Source organism: Hirundo rustica, chromosome 1 (assembly GCF_015227805.2).
Source record: "Hirundo rustica isolate bHirRus1 chromosome 1, bHirRus1.pri.v3, whole genome shotgun sequence".
Classification (NCBI taxonomy): Eukaryota; Metazoa; Chordata; class Aves; order Passeriformes; family Hirundinidae; genus Hirundo; species Hirundo rustica.
In genome coordinates this window covers 151,846,923-151,873,117 of record NC_053450.1, presented here as the reverse complement: position 1 = coordinate 151,873,117, position 26,195 = coordinate 151,846,923, and the positions used below count along the sequence as shown (strand labels likewise).

The 26,195-nt window shown below is 48.2% G+C and overlaps 1 protein-coding gene across 1 annotated transcript; it reads left to right on the top strand.

The window, feature by feature from the left end:
• The first annotated feature begins 7,137 nt into the window (after positions 1-7,137).
• Positions 7,138-25,697, top strand: LOC120755099 (cryptochrome DASH-like). Its single transcript, XM_040069690.2, has 14 exons — positions 7,138-7,246; positions 7,358-7,530; positions 8,608-8,701; positions 8,989-9,119; positions 10,099-10,247; positions 11,194-11,282; positions 13,280-13,353; positions 14,962-15,051; positions 17,058-17,137; positions 18,384-18,443; positions 19,455-19,612; positions 22,414-22,533; positions 23,497-23,673; positions 24,850-25,697. Exons 1-14 carry the CDS (start codon positions 7,181-7,183, stop codon positions 24,943-24,945), a joined length of 1,557 nt encoding a protein of 518 aa, XP_039925624.1. The 5' UTR covers positions 7,138-7,180; the 3' UTR covers positions 24,946-25,697.
• Positions 25,698-26,195: the final 498 nt, after the last annotated feature.

The following is a 26,195-nucleotide window of genomic DNA, read 5'->3' as shown; positions in this document are numbered from 1 at the left end:
ACTGGCTTTTCTTGAGTAGAGTGTAAGGGACAAGAGAAGGACTGAAAGAGCATGGTCCAGACATGGGTATAGGTATGTGTCTCCAGACTGCCCTGCTCTTTGTCCCCACTGATAATAGGATTTTGTTCCTTGAGAATATCACCCTATTTCTCCAATCTGTCTCTTGATTTGAAAGATAAGCAATCTACAGGGGTGTAGTCAGAGCCACCCATTATAATCATCGTGGATTTTGGCTGCCTTTTTTTGCGCTATTTACTGTACTCTTGCCAGGAGCTTTTCAGGAATATTTGTGCTCCTACAACTGAAAGGAGATCATGTATGAGCAGCCACCGAGCCCCAGTTTCTTTGTATTTCTTCCCATTTACCCACATGGAGCTGGATTTCAGGTGGCAGAAATCAAAGGAAGTATTGAGTGATTTACTGCAAGCGGGATCTCTCCCATTTACCACGGAATTATCTGCACGCACCAAGTGGAAACCTCCAGTTTTTCCTTTACATCTGTCACGAGGGGGAAGAAATCACCGAAACAATCAAAACCTGGCTGTTTACACGTGTTTTGTTTTATAAATGGACTTGTATAGAAAGTTGCAGCGCTGCTGCACAGACAGCTCACATAAATCTCTTATCACGAAAGCCATATGTCCTCATTTCCTCATCTGCGGCGAAACACAAGCCGTGGCGCTCCGATAATTAGGAAGCTGGAGGTAAAGCCCTCAGCATCCAGCAGGAGGAAAGTGGATGTGGGTGAAGGTTGCAAAACACAAAGCAGAGCAGTTTGGGCTCCAGCCGTGCCGCTCGTCCTCGCAACTTTCCATTGCGCGCACGGCGCTCGCGTGTTTACAAACCAGTTCCTCCGCCGAGGGGATACTGGGAGCACTGGGAAGGTCTGAGGGTGCCTGAGCTTCCCCACTCGGTTTTGCTCTGGGCTTGCAGCCTGGTTGCTGGCCTTTGCTGGGCAGAAATCCTTATCTTGAAAAGGACTCCAGGTCAAAAGGCAGTGAACTGACCCGGTCCCATTGCAGGAGCTTTGATGGGATCTCCAGATGGGTAGAGGGGGAGAAAAGCACCCGCTGATGGTCCTGGAAAAATCCTTCTCCTTGGATGGACAGATGGCACAGTGGGGGATCCTCTGTTCCTTGCATGGACCAAATACAGTTTCATCTGGGAAGAAGGAACAGGAGGGTCCCAGAGGAACACTCAGACGTTTTTTGGCTTCTCCCTTACCAAAGACTCAAGATGACTGTACCTGTGGCTCTTGTTTGCACTGCTAAACCAAGCCAGTGTCACTCACTAACTTTTGACTTCACCCACAAATTTCCATAAAGCCACTCTGAGATGGATAAAATTAACTGAGAGTGTACAATTAGCACAGCTGCTGTTATGGCGTGTCTGGGTCCTTCCAAATGTTTTTTTTTTTTTTTTTTTTTTTTCCCCTCAAAAAAGAGACATTTCCTAAATTTCAGTTCAGCCAGCAATGGTGAAATGCCCTTTTGCCCAGCTTGGTGTGCTTTGTGTAAGGGGTATTTATTTAATCCATCTGAAACTACATGAGAAAGGAGAGAAATATCCCGGCGGCGAGATAAGATGATTATCTTCCTGGCAAACAATAGGAACGTGGTCAAAATTAAAAATAATTTGATTGCAAATAGGAAGCCTAGTAAAGCAGCAGGACTAGAGGAAACATGACTAATTTTTTTTTTAGCTTGTCTGAACTCACAGAGCAGAGCTTTGCGAGAGCCATAACTTTGAAATATAGATCTGTAGAAAACCCATGGGGGGAGGATGGCAACAGTCCAGCTGCAATAGTACAATAGAGGCAAGTTCATGCAGCTGGTAGGTCTGACCTACATGGCTAAATAGCAACAGACAAAAGCTATTTTAGGTGTAGTTTGGTGGGGACAGTATATATAAATTGGGGAGGAGTGGAGAAAGTGAAGGCTTTTTTTCTTTTTTTTTTTTCATTCCTTTGCCATTCTCCTTGACCAAACCATGATGCCAGTGTCACCTGCAGGAGCAGCACTTAGCTCTCCATACTGAGCCTGCAGGCCAGTGTTTCACATCCCTGGTCAAGGTTGGTTCTTCCCATCTGCAGGGCAAGGAGAAGATGGCTGCAGGACCGTGATCCCCTTGGGGTTTGTCTCCAAGAGAAAAATCCAATAGATGTGACACCTTAAAATGGCATTTCCTTCTAATAACGATTACCCTGCAAAAGTGCTTATGTGATTCCCAGAAATATTGTCCTCTGAACTACTGCCCTGTTTAAAGGAAACTACTACTGTTTAAAGGAAACAAAACTCAGCATGTACCCTCTGTCCAGGGGGGGTGTGAAGAAGAAAAGGGTGTGTAGGACAGCTGTTCCTCAGCACCCATGGCAGGACTGTGACCTCTTCCTCTGTCCCTGACAGTGCCCATATCTGCTGTAGACATCCCACCGAGCTGGGCAGACACAGAGCTGCAGTCCTGGTCCTTGTGTCACAGCCTGCCTGTCTGAAATTGCCTGGTGACTATTGATTTTTTAACCCAGTGGACAGGAACATTTGGATGTTTTTAAATATCTAAGATGATTTGACTGTAACCCTCCCTATATGTTATTTTCTAGAATTTTCTGTGCTTTTAATAGCACGATTAGAGCTGGGTGTCTGATACGAAGGCAGTCACCACTCAAACTGCCCTGTGCATGTGGGAAGTGATGTTACATCCATTTTACAGCAGAAAAAATTCTGCTGTAGGCAGAGGGTTGAAATGATCCCTTCCAAAAACACAGGGAGAAGCATGGAGCAGAACACAACACAGACATCATGTTCCCAGATCTAGTTGTGACCACAAAACCACAGCTGCTTTTTTTTTTTTTTTTTTTCCACTTTAAAAGCCTCTTGAACAGAGAATTTTTTTATTTTTTCTTGCCAGCTGAGGGTTGAAGTAAATCCTTGCTTAGCTCTGTTGAATTCCATCAGCCAAGGATGTGAGTACACTCGACTGATATTAAGCCACTTCCTTTGCAGTGGTGAATGTCTGATCCTTTGCCTGGGTAGATGTTTTTTCCTAGCATTTTGAGGTATAATAAAAGCCAGGTGAGAGTGTGTTGCAAACCTGTGTGCCAGCCACAAGCAGCAGCTGACACCGGAGACTAAACAGTATTTAAGCCATTTGGCAAAGCTTACACAGGTCCAGTAACTGTAGGTGGATGAGAGCTTGCAGAGGGTCATTAGGTTCCTGATGGAGGAAACACCGCTGAAAGGCAGAAGAGGAAATGACAGATTTAATGAATAGTGGTCACAGGCTGAACTACAAAGAGCAATCCGTCTCTATGTTTTCCTACAAGGACGATCACAGCAGAACCAAGGCCAGACAGTCCCTGCGCTGTCCCTGATGGCAAGACCCCTCCAAACCAGAATGACAGATGGCATCAGGGAAAAACCTCTGACCTGCAGAAAGTGCGGCTGCATTTCTGCAGGCAGGGAACTGAACCCTTGGAGCAGGGCTGGGTCCTTCTGCTTCCACCAGGGAAGAGGGTGCCAAGCCTTTTGGAGTCAGAACATCAAAGCATTGTCTCTAGAAGGAAATCGGCATTAAAAGCAGGTTGTCGCCATTACTAATGGTTCCAAAAGCTGAATGATAGATCTAGGTGCAGTATCAGATATGCATGAAAAGAGAGAGGTGTTTGGTGGTTAGGATTTATCATGCTACTCAAACTGTGCTTGTCATAGTCAAAGAGCCATTAGAGCACACGCTTGGATGCAAGAGGACTGGCAAGAGGATCTCTGGTCCGTCCCTGAGCAGAGCTGCACTCTGTGTTGATCCTAGAGTTTTTATGCTTTTATGAAAACAGCTAATGATGACATGATTCAAGATTCTGTGAAGGGCTCGGAGGGAGAATCAGTAAGACATCAAATAATGATGTCAAAATTTTCATGCATGACAAGCGAAATGCAAAAGCGTCGTTCTCGCAGAGACTTGAAAGGAGCAACAGTTGGGATTTGCCTCCAAAATGAAAAAGGAAATGTTTCAGGCCAATTTGTGCTTTTGACAGGTGAAACACCATCTGAATTAAGATGTTGGGTACACATCGTGAATGAAATTGGGCAGAAGTGCTTGTGAACATGGGAGGGGAGGGAAGGAGAGGAGAGGAAAAGAGAAATGTCACAAAACTGGCTATATTTCTAAGATATTTCTGTATTTGTTCAGCAAAAGCCATAAAAGCTGACCTTACTGCAGGGGTGATGAGGTACAATCCTCTGACCTTGTTATCCAGGATGGGTACGACAGGCAGTCCTGGCTGTCACACTCAACACCAGGAGTAAACAAGAGACCATAAATGGCTTCAAGGAGTGAAAAAGGACACCCAAAGAGGCCAGGGGAAAAGGACTGCTGAGTGGTTATTGATTTGGAAGTTGGGGTCTGTCCATGACCTGGTATCCCAGGGGGTTTTCTCTGAGAAACAAAGAGCTCACATACTGCTGTTCACACTGATAGCCAATTCTTTTATTACAGGCCCCCTGTGTAACTTTGTTGAAGCTCACAGACTTCCTCCCAAGTCCCATGAATTGCCTAACTTCAGGACTTCAGGAAAGGAGCTGGTTCTTGGAGGATACTTAGAAGAACAAAAATGACAGTGGACAGCTTGTTCCCTCCATATTGACATAGAGATTGCTGGCATTGCAAGCAGGCAATGCTTCCCTGCTTCCCAAAGGGAGAATGGAAAGCTGGAACACCATCCTGGAGTAAAGAGACAGGTGTCAGTGAGGAAAAAAGAGAAAGCTTTTGTTCTCATTGACTGTGTTCATCTGAATGGAAAATCCAGGCAAGGAGACTGGCAGGCCTGCAGTTCACAATGCCAGGTCTCTTGGTTTCTAATTTTAGAACAAAGTACTTCTGCCCACACTGCCTTTCCTAAACACCCCTGTTACACTTATTTTCAGAGGATGATTTCATAAGGCCTCACAGAAACAGGGACTAGGCAGAGGCACTTGCAGAATCTGAACAGAAACCGTGTAAGTAAAAAAAAAAAAAAAAAGAAAACTATCCTTTTTCTCAGAGTAGAATCCAGAGTGGACGTGAGCAGCACTGCTTTAGGAAGCACTGACTCGAGTGTGCAAAAGAAATCAAACCAACCTCCAGCCACGTGACAGAAAGGGTATGGTGTTGGGTATAAATCTGGGTTCTGGGCCTGAGCAAACTGCCCATCCCTTATGGATACCTGTTTTTCCTGCCCCCTCTTGCTGCCTGGATCACCACATCCAACGGCCCTGTGGGTGCTGAGTCTGCTGTGCTGCTCTTGCTGCCAGCGTTGGACACCTCACACCTTTTGTATCAATACAAATCAAAAGCTGGCAGGGACTCGCTGCTGAACCCACTTTTCTTTCTGTCACATCAAGGGTTTCAAATCTTCTCTCGGTGTTAAGTTGCAGAGGTGTGTGTTTAGCAGAAACCAGCCTTCGTTGCCAATGGGAAATGCCCCCTTTGCAGGCAGCAAGGCACCCCTTTGGTGCACACCCTTCTGACGAGGCTCTTGGCCTTGCAGCGCACGTGGGTGGCTGTCTGGCAGCTCTGAGTAAGCTGCAAGAGGATGTCAGCGTTGCCAGACTTGGCCCAGCTTAATGTCAACCAAGACACTGTGGGGGAAGCCTGACTGCAAACAAAAGCAAAGCCAACTGCACTGTTTGTCCTCGTCCAAATGAAGGCAAAGGCAAACAGGGAAGATTTATAAACTGGGGTTTTTTTTCATTATTTCAAATATGATAAAGAGACATGTTGTCTTCTAAGCGCTGCAAGCGGACGGCAGTGTTTCCCTTGGGCGTGAGCCAAAGTTTTGGCTTCTCTTTTCTTTTACCAAACATGAGCCCTCTGGGATGAGTCACTGGTTCTCGATGGGCTGCAGCTTCAGAGCCAGGAAAAGGAGCCCTTGGTGCACAGAGAGGGGATCAGGAGATGATGTGTCATGTGGGTCACACAGGGAACCGCATCACTTCCCACAGCCAGCCGATGCAGGCTGCCTGCAGAGCACCACCAGGCCTGGAGGAGATGGACACGAAGCCAGGACCCCCCAGGACACACTGGGGTTTGGGTACCACATTTAATCTCTGGTCAGCTGCTCAGAGTCCGTATGGCTTCACGAAAAACTCTGCTTCAGCATTTCAGGTACTTGAATGAGCTGCAGCAACTCATTGCTGTAAACCTGGATCCTGAATCACCAGCTCCTTGCTTCAACACGTTAACCCCTTCTCCATCCTCTCCCATCCCAGCACAATCAGTGGAGTTACACAAGGGAAGCAGGTGCCTGGAGAACACATCAACCAAGCATTTCACGGGACCATAGAATCACCGAAGTTGGGCAAGGCCTCCAGTCCAAACATCAACCCAGCATTGCCACCACTACGCTGTGTCGCTAAGGATGGTGACTCCACTGCTTCCTGTGCTTGGTTTCCTCTTTTGAGAGAAGCTGAATGAAGAAAAAAAAAAAAAAAAAGTATCCCGAGGGACAGTTCAGTGAGTAAGGGATGTGTGACCACTGGTGCCCAATGTCAGCTGACGGAAGCCATAGGATGAGGCAAAGCCTTCTCACTTCGGCCTCTTCAGTCAGTGCTGAGAACCAAGTACATTAATTACGGCTGATCTACAGCTCGCCTTTTGCGGGTCAGCAAGTGAGAAGCTCTGTGCAAAGCTGAGCCCTGTGCTAGCGGCCATCACACGGCAGCCTCGGCATTGAAAGGACGAGCAGGGATCCCCGCTGCCGGAGCAGGGCGAGGCTCGGTGTCACCTCTGCGGAGGGTCGCTGTCACCGCGGCTGAGCATCGGCACAGCGGGGCCGCGCCGCAGCGCGGGGTGAGGCGGCTCCCTGGCGATGATGATGTGCGAAAGATAAAGAGATTTAAAAAGATAAAGAGGTTTGAAAAACAAAACAAAACAAAAACAAACACAAACAAACAAACTCCACCCAGCAATAAGAGCGACCGGCCGGGGCAGCGCTCTGCTGATTCTCAGGGGGTCTCCAGACCGAGGGAGCGGCGCCGCTGCCCTCAGGGATTCGGGACGATCCCCGCCCGTCCCACGGGATGCGCTGGGGGCGGACACCGGGATCCGGGGGCAGGACGGCTCCTCCCCGGCGGGGCGGGATGAGGGGCCGGGCAGAGGGGACACCGAGCCGGGCCGGGCGAGGTGACGGGGGCCGAACGCAGGGACAATGTCGGGGACAGCGGGCACGGCCATCTGCCTGCTGCGCTGCGACCTGCGCGCCCACGACAACCAGGTAGGGACCAGGGGGCTTCTGTAGGGACAAGCCCTGCTGTTGGGCAGGATGGGGAGCGATTCTCCCTGCATCCTGCCCCGGCAGCTCCCACGGCCCGCTCTGTGCCTCCAGGTGCTCCACTGGGCTCAGCACAGCGCAGATTTCCTGATTCCCTTGTACTGCTTCGACCCGCGGCACTACCTGGGCACCCACTGCTACAGCTTGCCGAAGACGGGGCCCCACAGGCTCAGGTTTTTGCTGGAAAGTGTGAAGGATCTGAGGGAAACGCTCAAGAAAAAAGGAAGGTAGCTGAAGAAGCGCCGTGCGAATAACGCGGTTCTGTTTCCCTGCTCTTTTTCGACACATACCTGTGCCGTGACTCGGATCGTGTCGGGTTCTCTGGGCTCTGATGGTGGCTTATTTCAGAGAGCCACAGCCCTTCTGCTAGCTACAGGAGGGTCCCGTGTGTGGCCCCTGTTGAGGTGACCCGCTGTGGTCCCCTGCACGGGGGACAAAGCCATCCAGGCTCTGTGCCACGCGGCTTTTGCTTTCTCAGGTACCCCAGATGAGTGTCAGCCTTGAGCGCTTTGCCCCAGAGTGCTGACAGTGGGAAACACGAAGGGCAGAACTTTGAGATGTGGACAATTACATTAGCCACTGTGGCCTGGAGCCTTCCTTGTCCCAGGGAGTTGGCTTGAGATAGACCAAAGTGGGTCCTGGCTTTGAGATTGGAGAGTTACATTTCCTTATGCCCTGTCCCACTAAGCCCGGTCTCTAGACTCAGATATCCTTGTTTGTGATGCCTTTAGAACCATGATTGGGGTAGACCAGCACCTGAAGAATCCATTACCAGATAATATCTGGCTTTGCAGAGCAAAAGATTGTGGAGTCATAGAATAGTTTGGGTTGGAAGGGAACTTTACAGGCCATCTGCAATGAGCAGGGAACATCTTCAACCAGATCAGGCTCAGAGCCCTGTTCAATCTGACCTTGAATATTTCCAGGGATGGGACAACCTCTGTGAGAAACTTGGACAAGGTGGATCAGCTAGCCCTTGAATCTCTTTAGTGTGTGAGGATGAACAGATTCACTCTTAGGTAACAGCCTGGCTTTGTGCCCAGTCATCCTTTCTAAGGCATCTAAGGCATCCAGAGTGGCAGAAATGTGTTTGACACTAACTAAGCCCCAGAGGCTTACAAACTCTGTTCAGGGGCTCCTAAAAAATGCAGGCTGGTCAAATCCTGTCTGTCTGCCTCCACAGGCTGTCTGTGCTGCACAGAAAACTAGCACACGAGCGCCTGTCTGGACTGGGCTGATGACCTCTTGTACACATAAATAACAAGAACATCAAACCTATTTTAGGCCAATATTTTGTATTTTAGTACCCTGGTTGTGAGGAAGGGGAAGCCGGAAGATGTGGTCCGTGATCTGATTACTCAGCTGGGCTCTGTCACCGCTGTGGTTTTCCACGAAGAGGTAAAGGGAAACACTGGAGTGACACAGTCAAAAGATGAAATTATGCTGTGAAGGTTTCTTCCATGACCAAGTGGTGATGCAGATCCTGTGTGTTCAGAGCCTTTCTTGGCTGTGGTGTCGTTAACCTTGGGGACACTGGGGAGTCCCTGGGATGGGGGCTCTCTGAGTGGGAGCCCTGGATGGGGCAAAGGGATGGAGGTAATGTGGAGGGCAAGACCAGGCACCAGGGTTTTTGTGCGTGTGGGAGCTGCATTTGTGCAGCCCTGGCCTCTCTTTGCTCTCTCTAGGCCACGCAGGAGGAGCTGGATGTGGAGAAGGGGCTGTGCCAGGTGTGCAGGCAGCACGGGGTGAAGATTCAAACATTCTGGGGGTCCACGCTGTATCATCGGGATGATCTTCCCTTCAGGCCTATTGACAGGTGGGCTGCTCTCTGGTATCACCCCTCCACTGTCCCTTTTGTTTCTCACTCAGGAGGGCTCCCAGTCCTCTGGTCCCACAGAGAAAGGACCTGTTAGTCCATCTGTTTGTGCTTTTATGGAACAGTGCTGTCATGCTCAGGCACACAAAGGGGAAGCAGCACATTCAGCCCTCTGCACTAGGAGGATTTATGCTTCTGTATGTATAAAACCAAGGTGTGTGTTTGACCATTCATTAAGGGACTGGAAAAGACCTCCCAAGATCATTAAATCAAACCATTAACTAAGACAAGCACATCAGTAAATCATGTCCTTCAATGCCACATCTGCGCATCTTTTAAATCCTCCAGGGGCAGTGAATCCTCCACTTCCCTGGACAGCTTGTTCCAGCCTGACCACCCTTTCTGTGAGGAAACTTTTCCTAATATCCAGTCTAAACTTCACCTGAAGCAACTTCATAGAACCGTTAAATGGTTTGGGTTGGAAGGGAGCTAAGAGAGGGTTTAATTCCACCCCCCCTTGGTGTGTGGACTCTTCACTGCTCCCTCAGTCATCACTTGAAGTGCAGTTGATAGAGTGAGTGATTCATGGTATTCTGTAGAAAATGTATTTTATGAGGGCAGACAAGTCAGGCCATGAAAATGCCTGTTTTTCTTCTTTGACTGGAAAGACACCAGGAGGATGTAGATCTTTACACAGCGATCAGCTGTGTTAATCAGAAGTTAGGTGAACCCTAACCAAGGCACACCTTAAATTGAAAAGGCACAATTAGCATCAGAAGCAGAAAGAAATCGTGAAGGACTGAGCTTTGGTGGCTGTTATCCCCGGGGGCATCTGCCTCTATTGTGCCTGGCAGTGTTCAAACAGGCAGCACAAACCTGGGAGGACAGCCTGGAGTGCTAATCCTGCTCCTGAGGAAGGGGTGTGTGGTGTGTGGAGGGGAGTGACTGGGCAGTGACCTGATTGCTCCTATTTATGCAGGTTACCTGATGTGTACACCCACTTCCGAAAAGCTCTGGAATCCGGGGCCAAGGTCCGGCCAACCCTGAGGATGGCAGATCAGCTAAAACCCCTGGCTCCAGGGCTGGAAGAAGGGAGTATCCCTACAATGGAGGATTTCGGACAGAAGGGTGAGAAAACTTAATTTGGAAGTTGCTCTAATGAAATCCTGCCTAGATTCTGTTCCTAAAAATACCCTACTTAGATCTGTTTCAAAAAATGTGGTTTACAAAGTAAATTGTTTCCTGCTGCTCCAGATTCCGAGATGTTCAGCCAGGGTGAAGTAGGTACCTGCAGTGGCTGCACTTGAGCTCTGATGGTTAATACAAACCAAACATCTTGCAGTGCATATTATGTTCTGCCTCAGAAAAAAATGGCCTTTTGTGAAAATGCAGAGGCAACTATGGGAGATACATGAAATGTGGTCCCGAGGGATGATTGGATTGTCATGGCCCTTTCAGTCTGGGAGGTGCTGTAGTAGCATCTCTCTTTAGTTGCAGGGTTTGGCGGATATTTGTCTTCAAATTAAAAGAGAGTAGATTTAGATTAGATGTGAGGAAGAAATTCTTCCCTATGAGGGTGGAGAGGCTCTGGAATGGGTTGCCCAGGGAAGCTGTGGATGTGCCATCCCTGGAAGTGTTCAAACACAGGCTGAACGGGGCTTGGAACAACTTGGGATAGTGGAAGGTGTCCCTGCCCATGGCAGGAGGTTGGAACTGGATGATCTTAAGGTCCCTTCCAACCCAAACCATTCTGTGCTTCTGTGGTACATCTCTTACTGAGAACAAAACACAGAGGCAGGGGTTGCCCTTCAGACTGTAACCAAGCCCCAGATCACTCACACTGAAAATGAAATTAAATTCCCTGTGTGGAGGAGCTGCCTTGCAGCTGGGTAGGAAACATCCTAGTAGTGATTCTTAATATGTTTGATATGACCCTTATTTTAAAGGAAGATCACACAATCTTTTATGCCCCCAAAGCAGCCATCCCCACTGCTGAGCATCCCTAGATTTTAAGCTCCCTGCCTTGGAGCTGCATTCCCAGGTGGTAATGAGGTGTTGGTGTTTTCTGTGGCAGATCCTGTGACTGATCCACGAACAGCCTTCCCCTGCAGTGGAGGAGAGACCCAGGCTTTAATGAGGCTGCAATATTATTTTTGGGACACGGTAACTCTTACATTTCCTTGCCTACATCCTCCCCCTTGTACACATGGCTGTGCAAGTGGGTGAGGCTGCAATTTCACTTCCTAATAATATTTCCTTAGCTCTCGTATAAAACTTTTCAAAGGAGGGAATTAGCATTTTTTTCAGTTTTTCAGAGAGACAAACTAGACCAAAAAGAATTCATCTGGGACTGGGGAATGTAAGCCAAATACTTAGGAGCCGAATCTACTGGCCATCTCTCTGAAGTATTTTTTTCCATTAACTTCTGGGACTGGGGACAAAATTTTTTAGCTGCTTTACCTCGATTTGCTTCTTCTATGCTCATGTCCCACATCATCAGCAATGAGTTCCTCTGTTTTGGAGGAGTGAAAAGTGGCCTGAAGGGCTGGAATCGCAACTGGGTTGAGGAACAACTGACCCAAGTTCTGCCCGCAGTTATAAATTGTGGGAGGTTTCTGTAGTCTGGTTTAAAATCTTGCAGCCAATAATGACAGCTACTATTTGTTTCCTTGCTTTGGTGGAGTGAGGCTCCTGCTGACTGCATTTTGTCAGACAGTTTTGGAACTTCTTTCTGGTCTAGTTTGAGGAACTGTGTTGAATTTGCCTTGTCTGAATCCAAATGTGCTGATTTCCAGCTGCATCAGACCCGAGCAGCTTTCTGGATAAAGGAGGGAGCACCTCTCCAGCTGAGATGGGTTAAAAGTGTGGTGTTCCCCATGCCTCACTGGAACAGCCCCCAGGGCATCCTTTCAGCTGTGTTTCCCAAGTTCCTGCATTCCTTTGCTTTTGGGGAGCATTGTCCTGGTTTAACCCCATGAGGCAGCTCAGCCCTACAGCAGCTGCTCCCTCAGTTCCTGCCAGTGAGATGGAGGGGTGATTCAGAAGGATTAAAGTGAGAAAAGTCACGTGTTGAGTTAAAGTCCATTTAATAGGGAGAGCAAAAGCTGTGTGCACAGGCAAAGCAAGGTAAGGGTTCATTTAATACTTCCCACTGGTGGGCAGGTGTTCAGCCATCCCCAGGAAGGCAGGGCTCCATCACAGTTACTTGGGAAGAAAAATGGCATCACTCCAAACATCCTGACTTCCAGCTTTATATGCTGAGCATGACATCATTTGGGTCTGCTGGGGTCAGCCGTCCCAGCTGTGTCTTCTTCCAAATCCTTGTGCACCCCCAGCCTGCTCAGGGTGGGGTGGTGAGAGAAGCAGAAAAGGCCTTGAGGCTGTGTGAGCTCTGCTCAGCAGTAAGGAAAACATTGGTGTGCTCTCTGCACTGCTTTCAGCACAAATCCAAAACAGCCCCAGGTCAGCTACGATGAAGGAAATTAACTCCATCCCAACCAAAATGAGTCCAAGTGTGTGTGGCTTCTGCTCTTGGTCAAGCATTTATTTAATTAGAGCTGGAAAACCTGTTCCTTCTTTCTTTGTAATGCAAATATTGACTTCCTCAGTGAGTTACAACAGCCCTTTAGCAATTGTAACCTGTGCAGCCGAGGTGACCAAGGACAGATTGGTCTTCCTTCTGTCCTCTGCATTGTCCATGGAGTGCTCAGGACATGGGAGATCTGCATGCTGCTGTGTGCGGCACAGAAACAACAGCGCTCAGCGTTCCTGCAGCTGACTGATGGGTGCTGTCACACTGGTTCTATAACCCCCAAACAAGGCTGCCAATCCCACTGGTGCTTCTCAGAGGGTTTTTGATCCAGAATCAGATGGGAATGGGCAGGGAGCAGCAGAGCCAGGTGCAGAGTGCTTGTAGAAAGAAACGTGCCATGGGCTGAAGCGGGGAGCACAGCTTGTGGCACGCACCCAGAGCTGTAGTGAGAGCTGCTGGCCTGATTCGTGCCTGCGTGCTGCAGGCAGGAATTGGGCAGCTGTGCAATCCTTGCAGGCAGCCATGAGAGGGAGCCCAGCCCTGCCAGATTGCTCTGGCTCCAGAAGGAAAGAACATTCAGCAGGTTGGCTGTAAAGTACTGAAACCTTTCGTTCTTTTCCTCCCACAGAACCTGGTTGCTTCTTACAAGGAGACTCGGAATGGGCTGGTGGGAATGGATTACTCGACCAAATTTGCACCATGGTAAAGATTTTTGTTGAGGCTGGGAAATCCTTTTCTTCTTCCATCCCAAACTGATGTTACCTCTCTGCTGAGTGCTGCTGGGCATGGGTGGGGATCTGGGTGTGGTTCTTTGGCCGCTTTTGTTGTGGTAGAGCAGCTCTGAGGCTGCACTTCCCTGGCAGTGCTGGGAGCACCAGTGTGGATAGGGTGCAGGAGGGATTCACCATTTGCCTTTGCCTTTGTGCTGCTTTGTGTGAAATGGGAAAGGCAGGGAGGCCACACAGCTTCAGTGTGCTGGTAGGGCTGTAGCAGAACTCAGCCCAGTCCTGGTTCCCTGAATATTTTGGGGCAAATCACCCTGCCTCACTGCCATTCTCTTTCTGCGGGGTGAGGAGATACTTCTGATTATTCCCGTTGAAAAGGATCTTTTGTTCAGGTAAATGTCTTGATTTCTAGTTAGGGGCTTTAGTCCCTGGTGCTGAAAGAGGCAGAGTTAATTCCAGACTGGAATTGCAGTACCAGGACCCAGTTTGGCCCAGGCTGAGAGCATCTGAATTCCCCCAACAGAATTGCAAAGAGAACCAAATTTCTGAGGCTGTTACAGGTCAGGATTTCTTGTTTCCAGCGAGCCTTCTGCTCTGATGGTTGCAGTGGATGGCTCCATCTGGTGGCACTTCGGGATCCCAGGACCGCTGGCTCTGGAAATTTGTTATTTGTGGCCTCCACTTGTGGTTTTTCCAAACTGGCCATTTGCTCAGAGCAAACAGCCCTGATATGCCTGCCCCAAAATGTTCCTCTGTCATGTAATCAAAATCAGAGCAGTTCAGGTTGCAACCAGTCATTCCCATCTCATACTGGCCATTAGAGCTGGTCAGCAATTAAGGAAAAACTCTTCAAAGCCTTTCTTCCTGTTTTCCACAATTCATTAGAACATCCAGTGTTTCCACAAGCCGTAGTGGAAATGGCAGTAAAATGCATTTCTAGGAAAAGCAAGGTAAAAGTTGTTCTTTATCACTCTGTATGTTGGGGTTGGAGTCTGCAAGTCCTTTCCTGTCTTGCAGCAGCACTGATTTGGAACAAATGGAAGGAGCTCTGTGGGTTGAAATGCCAAAGCAGGGTTTGATTCCCTAGTTTTCCTGCCAGGGCTCAGATTTTCAGCAGTCACTTGCCTTCTGTGGTTGCTCAAATGAGACAGTGAGGTTCTGCAGGAAAAGGAGCCCTGGGCATAGGATAAAGGAGGTTTGTGGTAAAAGGACAGGTAGGACATGAGATGCAGAGGTGACATTTGAGATTCTTTTCTGGGTTTGTCATTGGGTTTGTTAAATCATTTAGGCAAGACTTGTCAAACTTGAGTAAAATGTTTTATTTCTATAGCTTGGAGGCTCCTGTAACAGTCATACCCCAGGAAGGGGAGGATTTTGCTTCTTGGAAAAGAATTCTCTCTCTGGAAGAGTTGCAGAGAAGTTACAACTTGACTAAAGCCATTTAGGAAGTCAGGGTCAGAACTGTGAGCCAAACAGAAGTTTTAGACAACAACTCTAGACACAAAACTGCCCCTCTCCTCCCTCTGAGCTGACATCAAGCTGTCAGCCCTGTGTGGCACTCAGGACATCATTCCTCTGCTTTCAGGCTGGCACTGGGCTGCATCTCACCTCGATACATCTATGAGCAGATCCAGAAATATGAGAGAGAGAGAACAGCAAATCAGAGCACATACTGGTATGTCTTTGCACCATCAGCATGGCTTATTTTCTCTGAAAAGGAACTTGGCATTTCATGCGCAGGAGAGTGATTTGTTAACTCTCTTCATAATTAATGTTTGTTTTTCCTGTGCCTGCTGGCTGATTCCTCTGGGTTGCACTGTAGCTCTCTTTCAGTATGGATTTATTACTCTGTCTTTGACACCCAGGGGCTTTAGGCACTTTGTAAGTAAAGATTATGAATGCCAGTTGTCATTATTATTGCTGGGAGACTGTGGTTCATGATTTTTGAAAACAGTCTCAGCAAATCTGCACCATCCGTCTCTGTGTTGTTGTTATGGGCTAAATGAGAAGGAAGAATGGTTTAGAGATAAAAGCCAAAGGGTTTCTCAGGCTGAGGATATGAGCCAGAGGTCTCAGTGATTGTGTGACTCGTGCAAATCTCATGGTGTTTGAAGGTCCCATGGCCACAAGTCCAGCAAGTGGCGCCGTGTTTGCTCATCTCCCTGGCTGTGACCAGCACGTCAGAGCAGAGGGGAAGAGGGCACTGGGAATTGGGTTTAATGCATCCCATCTTGTCACCCATGCTCCTCCTGTCCTCTCAGTTTATCCATCCCTGGGCTGGCCTTGAACTTGTTCAGATCTGCTCAGACACTGTGAATCAGAACTGGAGCTCTGATAGAGAAACAGATTCGTGTTAGAGCCTGGCCTAACACTAGGCCTGAATGGGAAAAATCCCAAACCATAACGTCTGTGCAAACTCTAGAACAAAATATTCATTTTGGTTTGTTACATTTGCAACACGTCAAACAGTACAGTGGTTGGTGAAGAGCAGGCAGAACACTGCCAACCATTCTGGCCAAAATGCTCAGTTTCATTAAAATTCAAATGACAGATAAAATACCAATACCCATGAAGTGTATATGTTTGGGGGTTTTTTTACTTCAGAGACAATTGAGAGAGGAAAGATTTCAAGAAATTAACATACTCCTGTTTTCCTTCTAACAGTCAGCCAGCCTGCTGGCAGCTGGCATGCTGTGGTAGTTCCAGCATTTTAAAGTGTTCAGTAATTATAAAAATGAAACTATCAAGGTCTCAAGAAGTCAATTGTACAATGGAGCACAGGTGACGGTGGCTGCACGAGGGACTTGTTGAACCTCAGTGTTATGACACTGCTTTTTAGGATTTGGACATTGTCCTGCTCAGGTTAGACATTAGGAGGAATTTCTTCACTGAAAGAGTGATTAGACGTGGGAGTGGATTTGCCAGGGAGGTGGTGGAGTCACTGTCCCTGAAGGTATTTAAGGAAAGACTGCACTCAGTGCCATGGTCTGGTTGACACAGTGGTGTTTGGTCATAGATGGGCCTGGATGATCTCAGAGGTCTTTTCCAGCCTAACTGATTCCCTAATTCTGTGGTTCTGTTCCATAACCAGATTATCCAGAAGGATCTTGTCAGCCTAAAAATCAGCTGAGCAGAGTGCTGCCCATATGGCATAGAGTTGAAGCAGGTGTCTGAGGCTGATGTGTCATCATTTTATAAGAAGCTCTTTTTACATAAAAGTTTTTATATAGAACTCTACTTTTTTCCATGGGCCTAGCACCTGTTCCAGTGGGCTGGAGCGCTGTAAACCCGTTTTGAAAGGTGTTTCAGAGTCCCTTGCAAAGGTTATTGCTTAAATCAATGCAAAGCTCTCAGGAATGTTCTCGTTCCTGTGGAAGTGTAAAGCTGAACCAGGCCCTGGCCCTGCTCTGTGGAGAATTGCATCCCAGTCGGGATGGAGGAGGAACATGTTTAATGAAACTCTGCTCCTGCACGTGAGCTAAGGAGAGCTTCCCAGGTGATTCATGCAGAATTTGCTTTCCCTGTAAGCTGGGTAAGAGCTGGTGTCACAGGGAAAGTCCCTGAAATCGCTCATTGTAAATAAACCTCACGGTGTTAATGATGGCTTGTATGGAAGCAAAATCCTCGTTCAGTAATGATATCTGACCCCCAGTGAAATACTGAGATGGCTCTGTGTTTCAGGGTCCTGTTTGAGCTGCTGTGGAGGGATTACTTTCGGTTTGTGGCCCTGAAGTATGGCAGAAGGATTTTCTCATTGAGAGGTGTGTATGGATCACCACATTTTGGGGGAAAGGTACTCTCTTACAACAGAGAAAGTAAGAAAAGAGGCTGTAGGCATTAAGTTATACAAATGTTCTTCTCGTGGTGCTTGTGTCACCACTCTGGGGTGCTGCTGGGAATTCTCAGCACCACGGTGCTGGACACTGATCCCCAAATCTGATTAGATGTGGGAAGTATTATTGACATGTTTGTGGGAAAGAGCAGCACAAGGGAAGTGAAGATGCTGTTTCCAGAGACATTCCACCTTTCAGCAGAATCCAGGCTTCAGGTTTGCTCAGGTTCTGCAGAGGAGCTGGGACAGAGCAGAAACTGAGCCAGCAGGGTGAATCCCAAGAAATCAGATGTTGCACTACATATCAGGAAACAGAATGGGATTCAGCTCCAGCCCCAGTGACAGGAGTGTGCATTGAAATGGGATCTGAACACTCAGTGCAAGTACAAATACCCAGTCCATGTGTCAGGAGACCCTGCAGGTGCTGCCTGTGCTGGGTGAGCTGCTCTGCACCTGATGCAGCGCTGGCTTAGATGCTCCAGGCCAGCCTGCCTGGTGTCCAGCTGTGGCTGCAGAGGGACACATCTCTCTCAGGGGCTGTGTCACATCTGCCAGGCCTGTGTGGCTGTTCTGATGGCGTTGGATGCCAGTGGTGGGCCTGATCTTGGATGTTTGTAGCCAGAGCTGAGTTGTCCCTGCTGCCTTTGCTCCACTGCACAGAAAGCTGTAATTGCCACTGGATCCTGCACACATTAGATCATCCCCCTCATCTGTTCCTATCCCATTTGCAGGGGCAAAGTGTGACCTGGGGCTTCTGCATCAGGTAATTCTGGGTGTAGTACCTGGTACAGAAACAGATTTCACATAGACATTGTCCTGGAGTAAAGCTGAGAAAAAGAAAATACCAGCGTGGGCCAGAGCACATCTCCGTCCACTTGTGAGGTCTGAGTCATGGTTAATTAAAAAAGGGAAAAAAACCCAAACATCAGCAAAACAAATAGACAAAATCCACCAGGGCTTGAGCACCCTCTGTGTGCAAAAGACAGCCCTTTGCAACACTTGAAGGGAGGAATGGATCACCTCTAAACCTGTGCAGAAGGTTTGTTTGTAATGGCACTGAGAGGCTGAGCTTCACTCTCGCACCTCCTGTCAACCAAGCACCCCTGGCTGTGCTGTGAGTCTGTGAGCCTGTGTCAGTATTTCTTTGTCAACAGGTCATTTATTTTCCTCCACAGGGCTTCAAAGTAAAGAGGTCCCCTGGAAAAAGGACCTTCAGCTCTTTGACTGTTGGAAAGGTCAGTAGAAAGCGCAGGTTTGGCTGGCTGTGTTGTGTTCTCCATGTATCTGTTGGGGCTCACACGTGCCCTAACACTGGCTCAGGTCTCTGTAGGGGAGCTGCCAGCGTGGTCAGGGCTGGCATTTGAGCTGGCATCACCAGGGTATGGATGTGTGTGGCTTCCCTTCCCAGACTGAGGCCCTACAGGAGCACCCTGCTTTGTGAGGTGCACTGCAGGGAGATTTTCTGGCTCAGGAAGGAATGTTTGTGACCTGCTGGTCCCTTCTGTTTAGTCACTCAGAGGCTGACCAGCCCTTCTTATCAATATTAGATTGCCCTGCCTGCTGTGTTTGGTTCTGTTTGCTTTTGGTTACAAAGTTACAACAGATTTAGACTAAATCACATCTTTTGCAGCCCCACAGCCTTTTCTTTAGCTGTCGTAACGTTGTTGTAACATGAATAGCAAGCACAATATCTCAAAACTTGGAGGGACTAACAGATTAAAGTATTAGAATCAGTGCAATACACACCTCTGTATCTTTTCTCGTGTTAATGCCACGTGTACCCATTTGCACACAGGATAAAATAAATCATTCAGACACAGTAAATCTTTTCCTTAACAACAGACAAACTTTACTTTTCAGGTACTAACCCTGGCCAGTACATCCTCTGTTAGTCACCTGTCAAGAATATTTCTGTTCTTGGCCCATCTCACTATCGTCTGCACAATTATTTTACTCTGCAAAATTCCCTTCAACCCACCTGATGGTTTTTCCAGTCTGAGATTTTTCTGTATTTTTTTTTCCTTCTTCCTGCCAAAACTTCTCCCCAGCTTAATTTTCAGTATGATATCCCATTTAACTTCCAGTGGATCTTAGTGGCTGCACTCCAGCTGAACCACACTGAAATCTCTCCCTGCCGCTGTGCGCTGGCACCATCTTGGAAATGGCTGTGAATACATGACCACAGGCTGGTTTATGAGTGCCCCAAGAGCATCCTGATATCCCAGTGCTGTGTTTTGTCCCTGCAGAGGGCAGAACTGGGGTTCCTTTTGTGGATGCCAACATGAGGGAGCTGAGAGCCACAGGCTTCATGTCGAACCGAGGGCGGCAGAACGTCGCCAGCTTCCTCACCAAGGACCTGGGGCTGGACTGGAGGATGGGAGCAGAATGGTTTGAATACCTGCTGGTAAGATTGGGCCCTTTGTGTACCTGGAGCTGAAAGACAGGCAGGGGGACAGCCGTGGTTTATAAGAAAGGGTACAGGTGATGATCAGTAATTTTCAGGCTGATACAAGACCGTGTAGGTACTTTTTGCAAGGTGTGAACTTCCCAAAGCTCACATATGTAAAAGGAACTTTGCCACGGTGGAGGTGCCATCAACAAAGATGTAACTAGGGAGTTTGCAGTAAGTGTTGATGCTCTCTGCGGGGTTTTAGCCAGAGATCTGTTGCACTTGAGCAAACTTTCAAACATGAACTGTGCTAACAATGCTCTGATTTGCTCACCCCAGAGGCTGGGGAGGAGGGCAGCCCAGAAATAGAACATAAAAATAAGTGTGTGCTGGCACAGTGTCTATGCATTGGTGGCTGTGGACTGGGAAGCCATCTAGCAAGAACAGGCAAGTAGGGACAATAGCTGGATCAGCTTCCATGGAGCTCCACCCTGGCTGGAGGCATCCTTCTTCATTCTGGGGTGTTACAGGCCTCCCTGCCAACTGGAACACCAATTCCTCTCTCACATATCAATCAGCAGCTGTGTGAGCTCAGTTAAATAGCTGGGTCACTTTTCTGACCTCAGTCCCCATGATTCTCATGGTACTGACTGAAAAAGGCCAAATAGTCACATCAGCCTCACATTAAAGGTCTTATCTGTGGAATACAGGAGGCTACTGGCAATCAGAAGACTTTCCACTCACTCAGAGTGCTGGATGGGCAGAGAAAGCCCAGTTGCTTTGCCAATGTCTGCAATTAAAAGAGACTTTTTTTGTGATTTTTTTTTTTTTTTTTAACTTCCTTGGAGCTGGGCTCTGGTGTGGCTTTGGCTTCAGGAGGAAAATCTGGGTGCTCTCCTGTGCCAGTGCTGTGAGCAGCAGTGGGCTTGGACCATGTTGCAGAACTTCAGGATCCTCCAGAGAGGGCTTTTGGGAGCTCCATGCAGAGCTGCTTCTCCAGATAAGAGCAAGAGCCTTCCACAAGTGTGTCCTATTCCACAAGTGAGGAAGACCTGGAAGGTCTCACACTAGAAAGATGCTGCCTGTATTATCTACATTTATTCCTAAGGACATGAATCCCAGCCTTGCTAGAAGCAGAATTCAGCACTCTGCACTGGCCCTTTCACCTTGGGAAATCCCAGATGCTGATGGCCACTGTAGGTTGGTGTGGCACAGGCTGATCCTTGTGCCCTTGGGTCCCATCTTGTGTCACACAGCTCTGTTACTGTAACCTGGTGGCATTCCCGGAGCAGCACACAGGAAACATCAGCTTGGTGGGGAGGATGTGGCTGTAGAAGGGTAGAGGCCAGTAGAGAACTGAAACCAGTTTCACTTGCCTCTAAAAAAGGGAAAGCAATGCCTATTTCATCTCCAGTACTGCCAGCAAAGGCTCCTTGAGCATTTGTGTGTGCCTTCCGCACCAGACAGGCAGGGAAACTGAGGCACAAGCTCTCTGCAACTCACTGGAGCCAGGGGAAAGGCCAGAGGCCACTGGTGTCCTGAACTGAGAATATTTCAGCTCTGACTACATTGATTTCATTCACAGGGTCAGGCCCCAAGGAAAAGGCAGAGAAACAAACAGAAGAGAATGCCAGGAAGGGGCAAGGCTGAGGGGGAAATGAGCCTGCCTCCTCCAGGCCCCTTAGATTTGCCCTCACCTCCCACACACGCTTTCCTGCATGTTAATCACACAATCAGGCCTCCAATGGCATCTTTCTTCCCTCCTTATCTCACCAGCTGGAGGAAGTGAGCCGGGAAGGGGAAGCCTGGTGCCCAGGGAGCAGAGCTGGCTGCTGCTGCTCACCCTGACCTAGAAAGGGCAGCTTGACAGAGCCCATTCCCTGAGCCCTCAGCCATCCTGGAGCATGGAGCTCCTCACACCAAGGAGTGGCTGAGATCTTGGAAACATCTCTTTGTGGATGGGTTGCTGCTGTGGCTGCAGTCAAGGGAGAACAGCACTGAATCAGCTCCTTCTTCCACATCTGCTGCTTTTGCAGCACAGACACCCCTAGGAATGCTCAGAAATCCAAACCCCTCCTTGCTATCACTCCCAGTCTGCTCCTGAGCAGGGTTTGAATTGTCCTAAAACTGGAAAACTTCTGGTGTTGGATTTAAGCCACCCTGCCCAGCTGAAGAGCACTCAGATGGGATCAGATTCTGCTCTCCTTTGTGCTTGTTCCAAAAGCCCTGCTCCATGTTATGTAAGCATCCTCGAGAGCTTTCTGTTTGTTTAGAGAAGGAATAACCTGACAATGGGAAAAAACAGCAGTGTTTATATTGTTTGCATCTCCATATACACTGTGTGGTTTGTCTGCACAGTCTGAGTTAGCCTTTTCTCCAAACTGCCTAGTAGGATCTGCAGAGATGATTTTGCCAGTGTGTCATGTCTGGATAACTGGTCAGAAAGAATTTCATATTCAAATAGTTTCTTTTGGAATATGAGCATTCAAATGCTAGGGCTACTTGTGAAGTCTGCCAAAAGATGGCAGAAAGAGAAGGATTTTCCTTTAAAAAGAAGGAAGCTGAGACTTTGGTTGGACTTTTACCTGTCTCACTGTCCTAAGTATTTTGAATTGAAGTATTCTGGGAAGCTAATCCCAGCTGTAAAAAGCAGCCATGCAGGTCCTTTTCTGTGCCAACATGGGGGGGCTCTGACCACCCCAGTCTGGCTGGAGTGCATCCCGTTCAAGAAATTTTCCCCCTGAGCTAAAGGATGGATGAGAAGATTGAGCAATGGCCGGCCCAGCTCTTCTGACTTTTGTCCCTCTGTTCTCCAGGTGGATTACGATGTTTGTAGCAATTACGGCAACTGGTTATACAGCGCTGGCATTGGCAACGACCCACGGGACAACAGGAAGTTTAACATGATCAAACAAGGCCTGGATTACGATGGGAATGTGAGTCTGGCTTGGCTGTTTTACAAGGATGAGTGCAGGGAAGGACATGTGGTGTTTTGAGGGAGCGGAGGAGATCAGTGTGCTGTGTGGATATGAAACCAGTTCTTGTGTCTCCTGGCCAGCAGTCAGGCAGGTTCCTCCTTGTGTTCAGGACAGTGTAAATTTGACAACCTGCTGCTGTCCCCAGGGAGGCTGGAGCTCCCCACACCCTCCCTGGTCAATGTGTTAAGTGTTTCATCACCATTTCTTCCGAGTCACAGCCACATCCCATCAGTACCTCACACAGATGCTTCCGTGAGCACAGAGCAGCTTCTTGGAGAAGTCAGGAGTTACCTGAGAGACAGAAGCATTCCTTGAGAGGTGCTGAAGAGTAGATTAAACCTGTGACTCCTCTGACTATCCTCTCTTAAATGGTGGGAGCAGATAAATTGCCCTTTCCATGTGCTTAGCCAGTATTCACATGCTGGATTACCTGTTTCCACACTATTCCTCAGTTTCACGTCAGGCTGTGCTGTTGCCTTTTGGCACTGTAGCTGGCATCATTTAACAAGAAATCAGAAATTAGTCCTAGTCGAGGGCACAGCAGTAGAGTTAAACAGGAGAGATTCAGGAACACAAGAGTGTGCAGCTGAGCTAGTCATCCTATTTTCCTTCAGTCACAGGTCACTTCTTGGGGGTGACTTCATTTCAGGATGTCCCAAATGGGACAGGTGAACAGTGCTGAAAATGCAACTCTGCCTGCAGTATAAGCATGGGAGAAGAACTCCAGCATCCAGGTCTCTCACTAATTCTGGGTGGAGGATTTAGCAAGAGGGGCTAAGGCTTGTCAGAGGTAACTGATCCTGTACAACACCAGCTTCTCTACCTGGAAATCTGGCTCCTCTCTTTCCCATTTAGAAAGAGCCTTGCTGGGAAGCACAGATTGTCACTGAATGGATCCTGTCCCGCTGGTTCTGTTTGCAGGGGGATTATGTCCGGCTGTGGGTGCCAGAACTGCAGGGCATAAAGGGAGCAGACATCCACACCCCCTGGGCACTGAGCAGTGCTGCTCTCTCCCAGGCAGGAGTAACCCTAGGTGAGACCTACCCACGGCCAGTGGTGACAGCCCCCGAGTGGAGCCGACACATCCACCAGAGGCCTGTGAGTACTGGGAAGGCTGGGATGGGCTGGGAGGGCTCCAGGGGCTGCTCTGCATCAGTCTCTGTGAGTTCTGCTCTTCTTTCTCAGGTGTAAAGGGGAAAAAAAGTTGTTTTAATGCAAGCTCACATTACATCACAGCAGGGACTGTGCAGCCAGGATTATTTAGCTGCCTGTCCGACCCACTGTGGTGAAGGACGTAAATTTTTGCTGCTTCTCTGTCCCTTGTGTAGTCAGCAGGGCTTAGCCACAGCATGTCCTGAGCATCCTTCCATGCCCTGGCAGCCCTGCCAGAGGAATGGGGTTTCTCCAAGGCCCATCCCCTGATACAGGTGGACAGAAGAGAAACAGCCCAGTGTCCTTTCTGTTCAGGAGGTGGAAGTAAAAACAACCAACTTCCTGCTCGAGTGCATCCAAACTGGAGTCGGCAAGACCTGTAAATGGGGGGACTGCTCCTTGCACTTTGCTTTTTGGGTGTATCTCCCCTTTAGAATGGGGGCAGAATGTGATGTTGATCCTGCAATATTTCAAGGCTTTTCTCTGCTGCCTGGGATGCTGTTCTTGGAAGAGATGGGTGTGGAAGGAAATGGATGTAACCAAGGGTTGTGTATTATGAAAGTGTTCAGCATTTTGCCTTTCCCCCATGCATCTTCTCTCCCTCCTCCTGAGTGAGGATACTTTGTGGAGGCTCAAATTTAGGCATTGTACCAGGTCAGTGAAGAATGAAGCATGCTCCCATTTCAGGTTTTAATCCCAAGGTGCAGTACCAAATTTTTAGGCCGGATTCCTTTGCCATGAGTGGAAAGTTTTGTGGAAGCAAAGCCTTCTGCTTCATCCATTCATCTTGGAGTGCCTGGATTAGTAACCTCCAGGGATGAGGGAAAGGACTCTGCAGGAGCACCTTAATGAGACACCAGTTTGAGGCAGTGGTGAAACTTGAAGCCAAAAATCTTCCCCATCAGGCAAAAGTTCAATTTTGATCAACTTTTCCAGCTCATCTTACCAGAAACCCAAAATCTCAGGCTACAGCAGTGCTTGTCAGGCCTTCCTGCTTTTTTGGGTGAACTTGGGAGGCAGAGGTTCCATGTGCACATTCTCCTGGATGTCAGCACTGCTTTGTGACCAAATCCACTCTGCAGCATGAGTAAATATCCTGCTTGTCCTTGTCATTTGCCACAGGGAGGAGGTCCCCATCCCAGGGGCAGGAGGGACCCAGCGCAGCGCAAAGACAGAGGAATAGATTTTTACTTCTCTCGCAAGAAAGATGCTTGCTGAAGGCTGAAGAAATGCTCAGCTGGAGATTTTGCTGCTGAATGTGCCTGAATAATGGTTTATCACCTTGAACAAGCCAAAGATACAGGTTTGGCATGATAAAATAACACGGGATCTGCCTGTCTGGTGTTCCCAGGGACACTCGCTGGATGTGGGTGTTTGGAGGTTGTGTATTAGCACCTCTCCTTACAGTCTGGAGCCAGTGGTTTATGTGGCAGGTGTTCAGTCAGAACTGAAACTTCTTATGCTCATTTTTCATGTTTTAAAGTTTTAAACCCGCCAATCATTGTGCAATTAAAAGTTTTGCTACTGGAATGTTTTATCTTGCTCATTTCCACAGAGCTCCGTAGATTGAGACTGCAGAGGATGTTCTTTTACTCTGTCTGCAGTACTTTGGAGAAGCGGTGTGTTCCTCCTGAAAATTTCCTTGCAGTACCCTGTTGTTTTTGGTACCATCCTGGAAGCTGAAAATGTTCAGTTCATAGCCAAGAATTGTATTTTGTACTCAGCACCAAAAACAGTTCGGAATCGATCCCTAGCCATTTTTAGGATTTTATTTTTATGCAGAATGTTCTACTTTGCTGGAAGAGTTTGGGAATTTGGAGATGGCCATATTTGTGCTGTCATCTGAGGGGAGCCCAGATCTGAACACTCTGGCCACCAAAGATGGGATATGACTCTGGATTTATTGCTACTGGGCTTGTTCTGTAAGGAATAACTGTAATACTGTAAAATCTCTGAACACTCTGGGTTGATGGGTTCAGGTCTGGGCGAGAAATAAACAGACATCAAACACAAGAGCAAGTTGTTATGCCAAAAGCAGAAAAACAGAGTGATTTTGAACATAAGCCCTGTCAGAGCCACATTATCAATTCTGCCATTTGTTGTATTAGGGCCTGGGCAGGAATGTAGCCATCAGGGGGTGATTTGGGTGAGAGGATAGAGGGGAACAGCTTTAGTGACAGCACTGTTCTCTCTGGCATAAGTGTCTCCTGACACACAGCTCAGATCCCTGTCCAGGCCACTCCAGAGGGCAGGGCACTACGTTTGGACAAAGCCCAGCAGGAGAATTACAGAATCAATTAGGCTGGAAAAATCCAATGTGTGACCCAACATCACCGTGTCAACTGAGTGCCACATCCAGTCTTTCCTTCAACAGCTCCAGGGATGGTAATTCCACCACCTCTCTGGGGAAGCCCATTCCAGTGTAATCATCCTTTGTGTGAAAAAATTCTTCCTGATGTCCAACCTAA

Bases quoted from the DNA above. Each gene is read 5' to 3' on its own strand.
- LOC120755099 (XM_040069690.2), top strand. From the start codon at position 7,181: ATGTCGGGGACAGCGGGCACGGCCATCTGCCTGCTGCGCTGCGACCTG. The intron at 11,283-13,279 runs GTAACTCTTACA...TTCCTCCCACAG, and splicing joins AATATTATTTTTGGGACACG to AACCTGGTTGCTTCTTACAA. The intron at 17,138-18,383 runs GTGTGTATGGAT...TTTCCTCCACAG, and splicing joins AAGGATTTTCTCATTGAGAG to GGCTTCAAAGTAAAGAGGTC.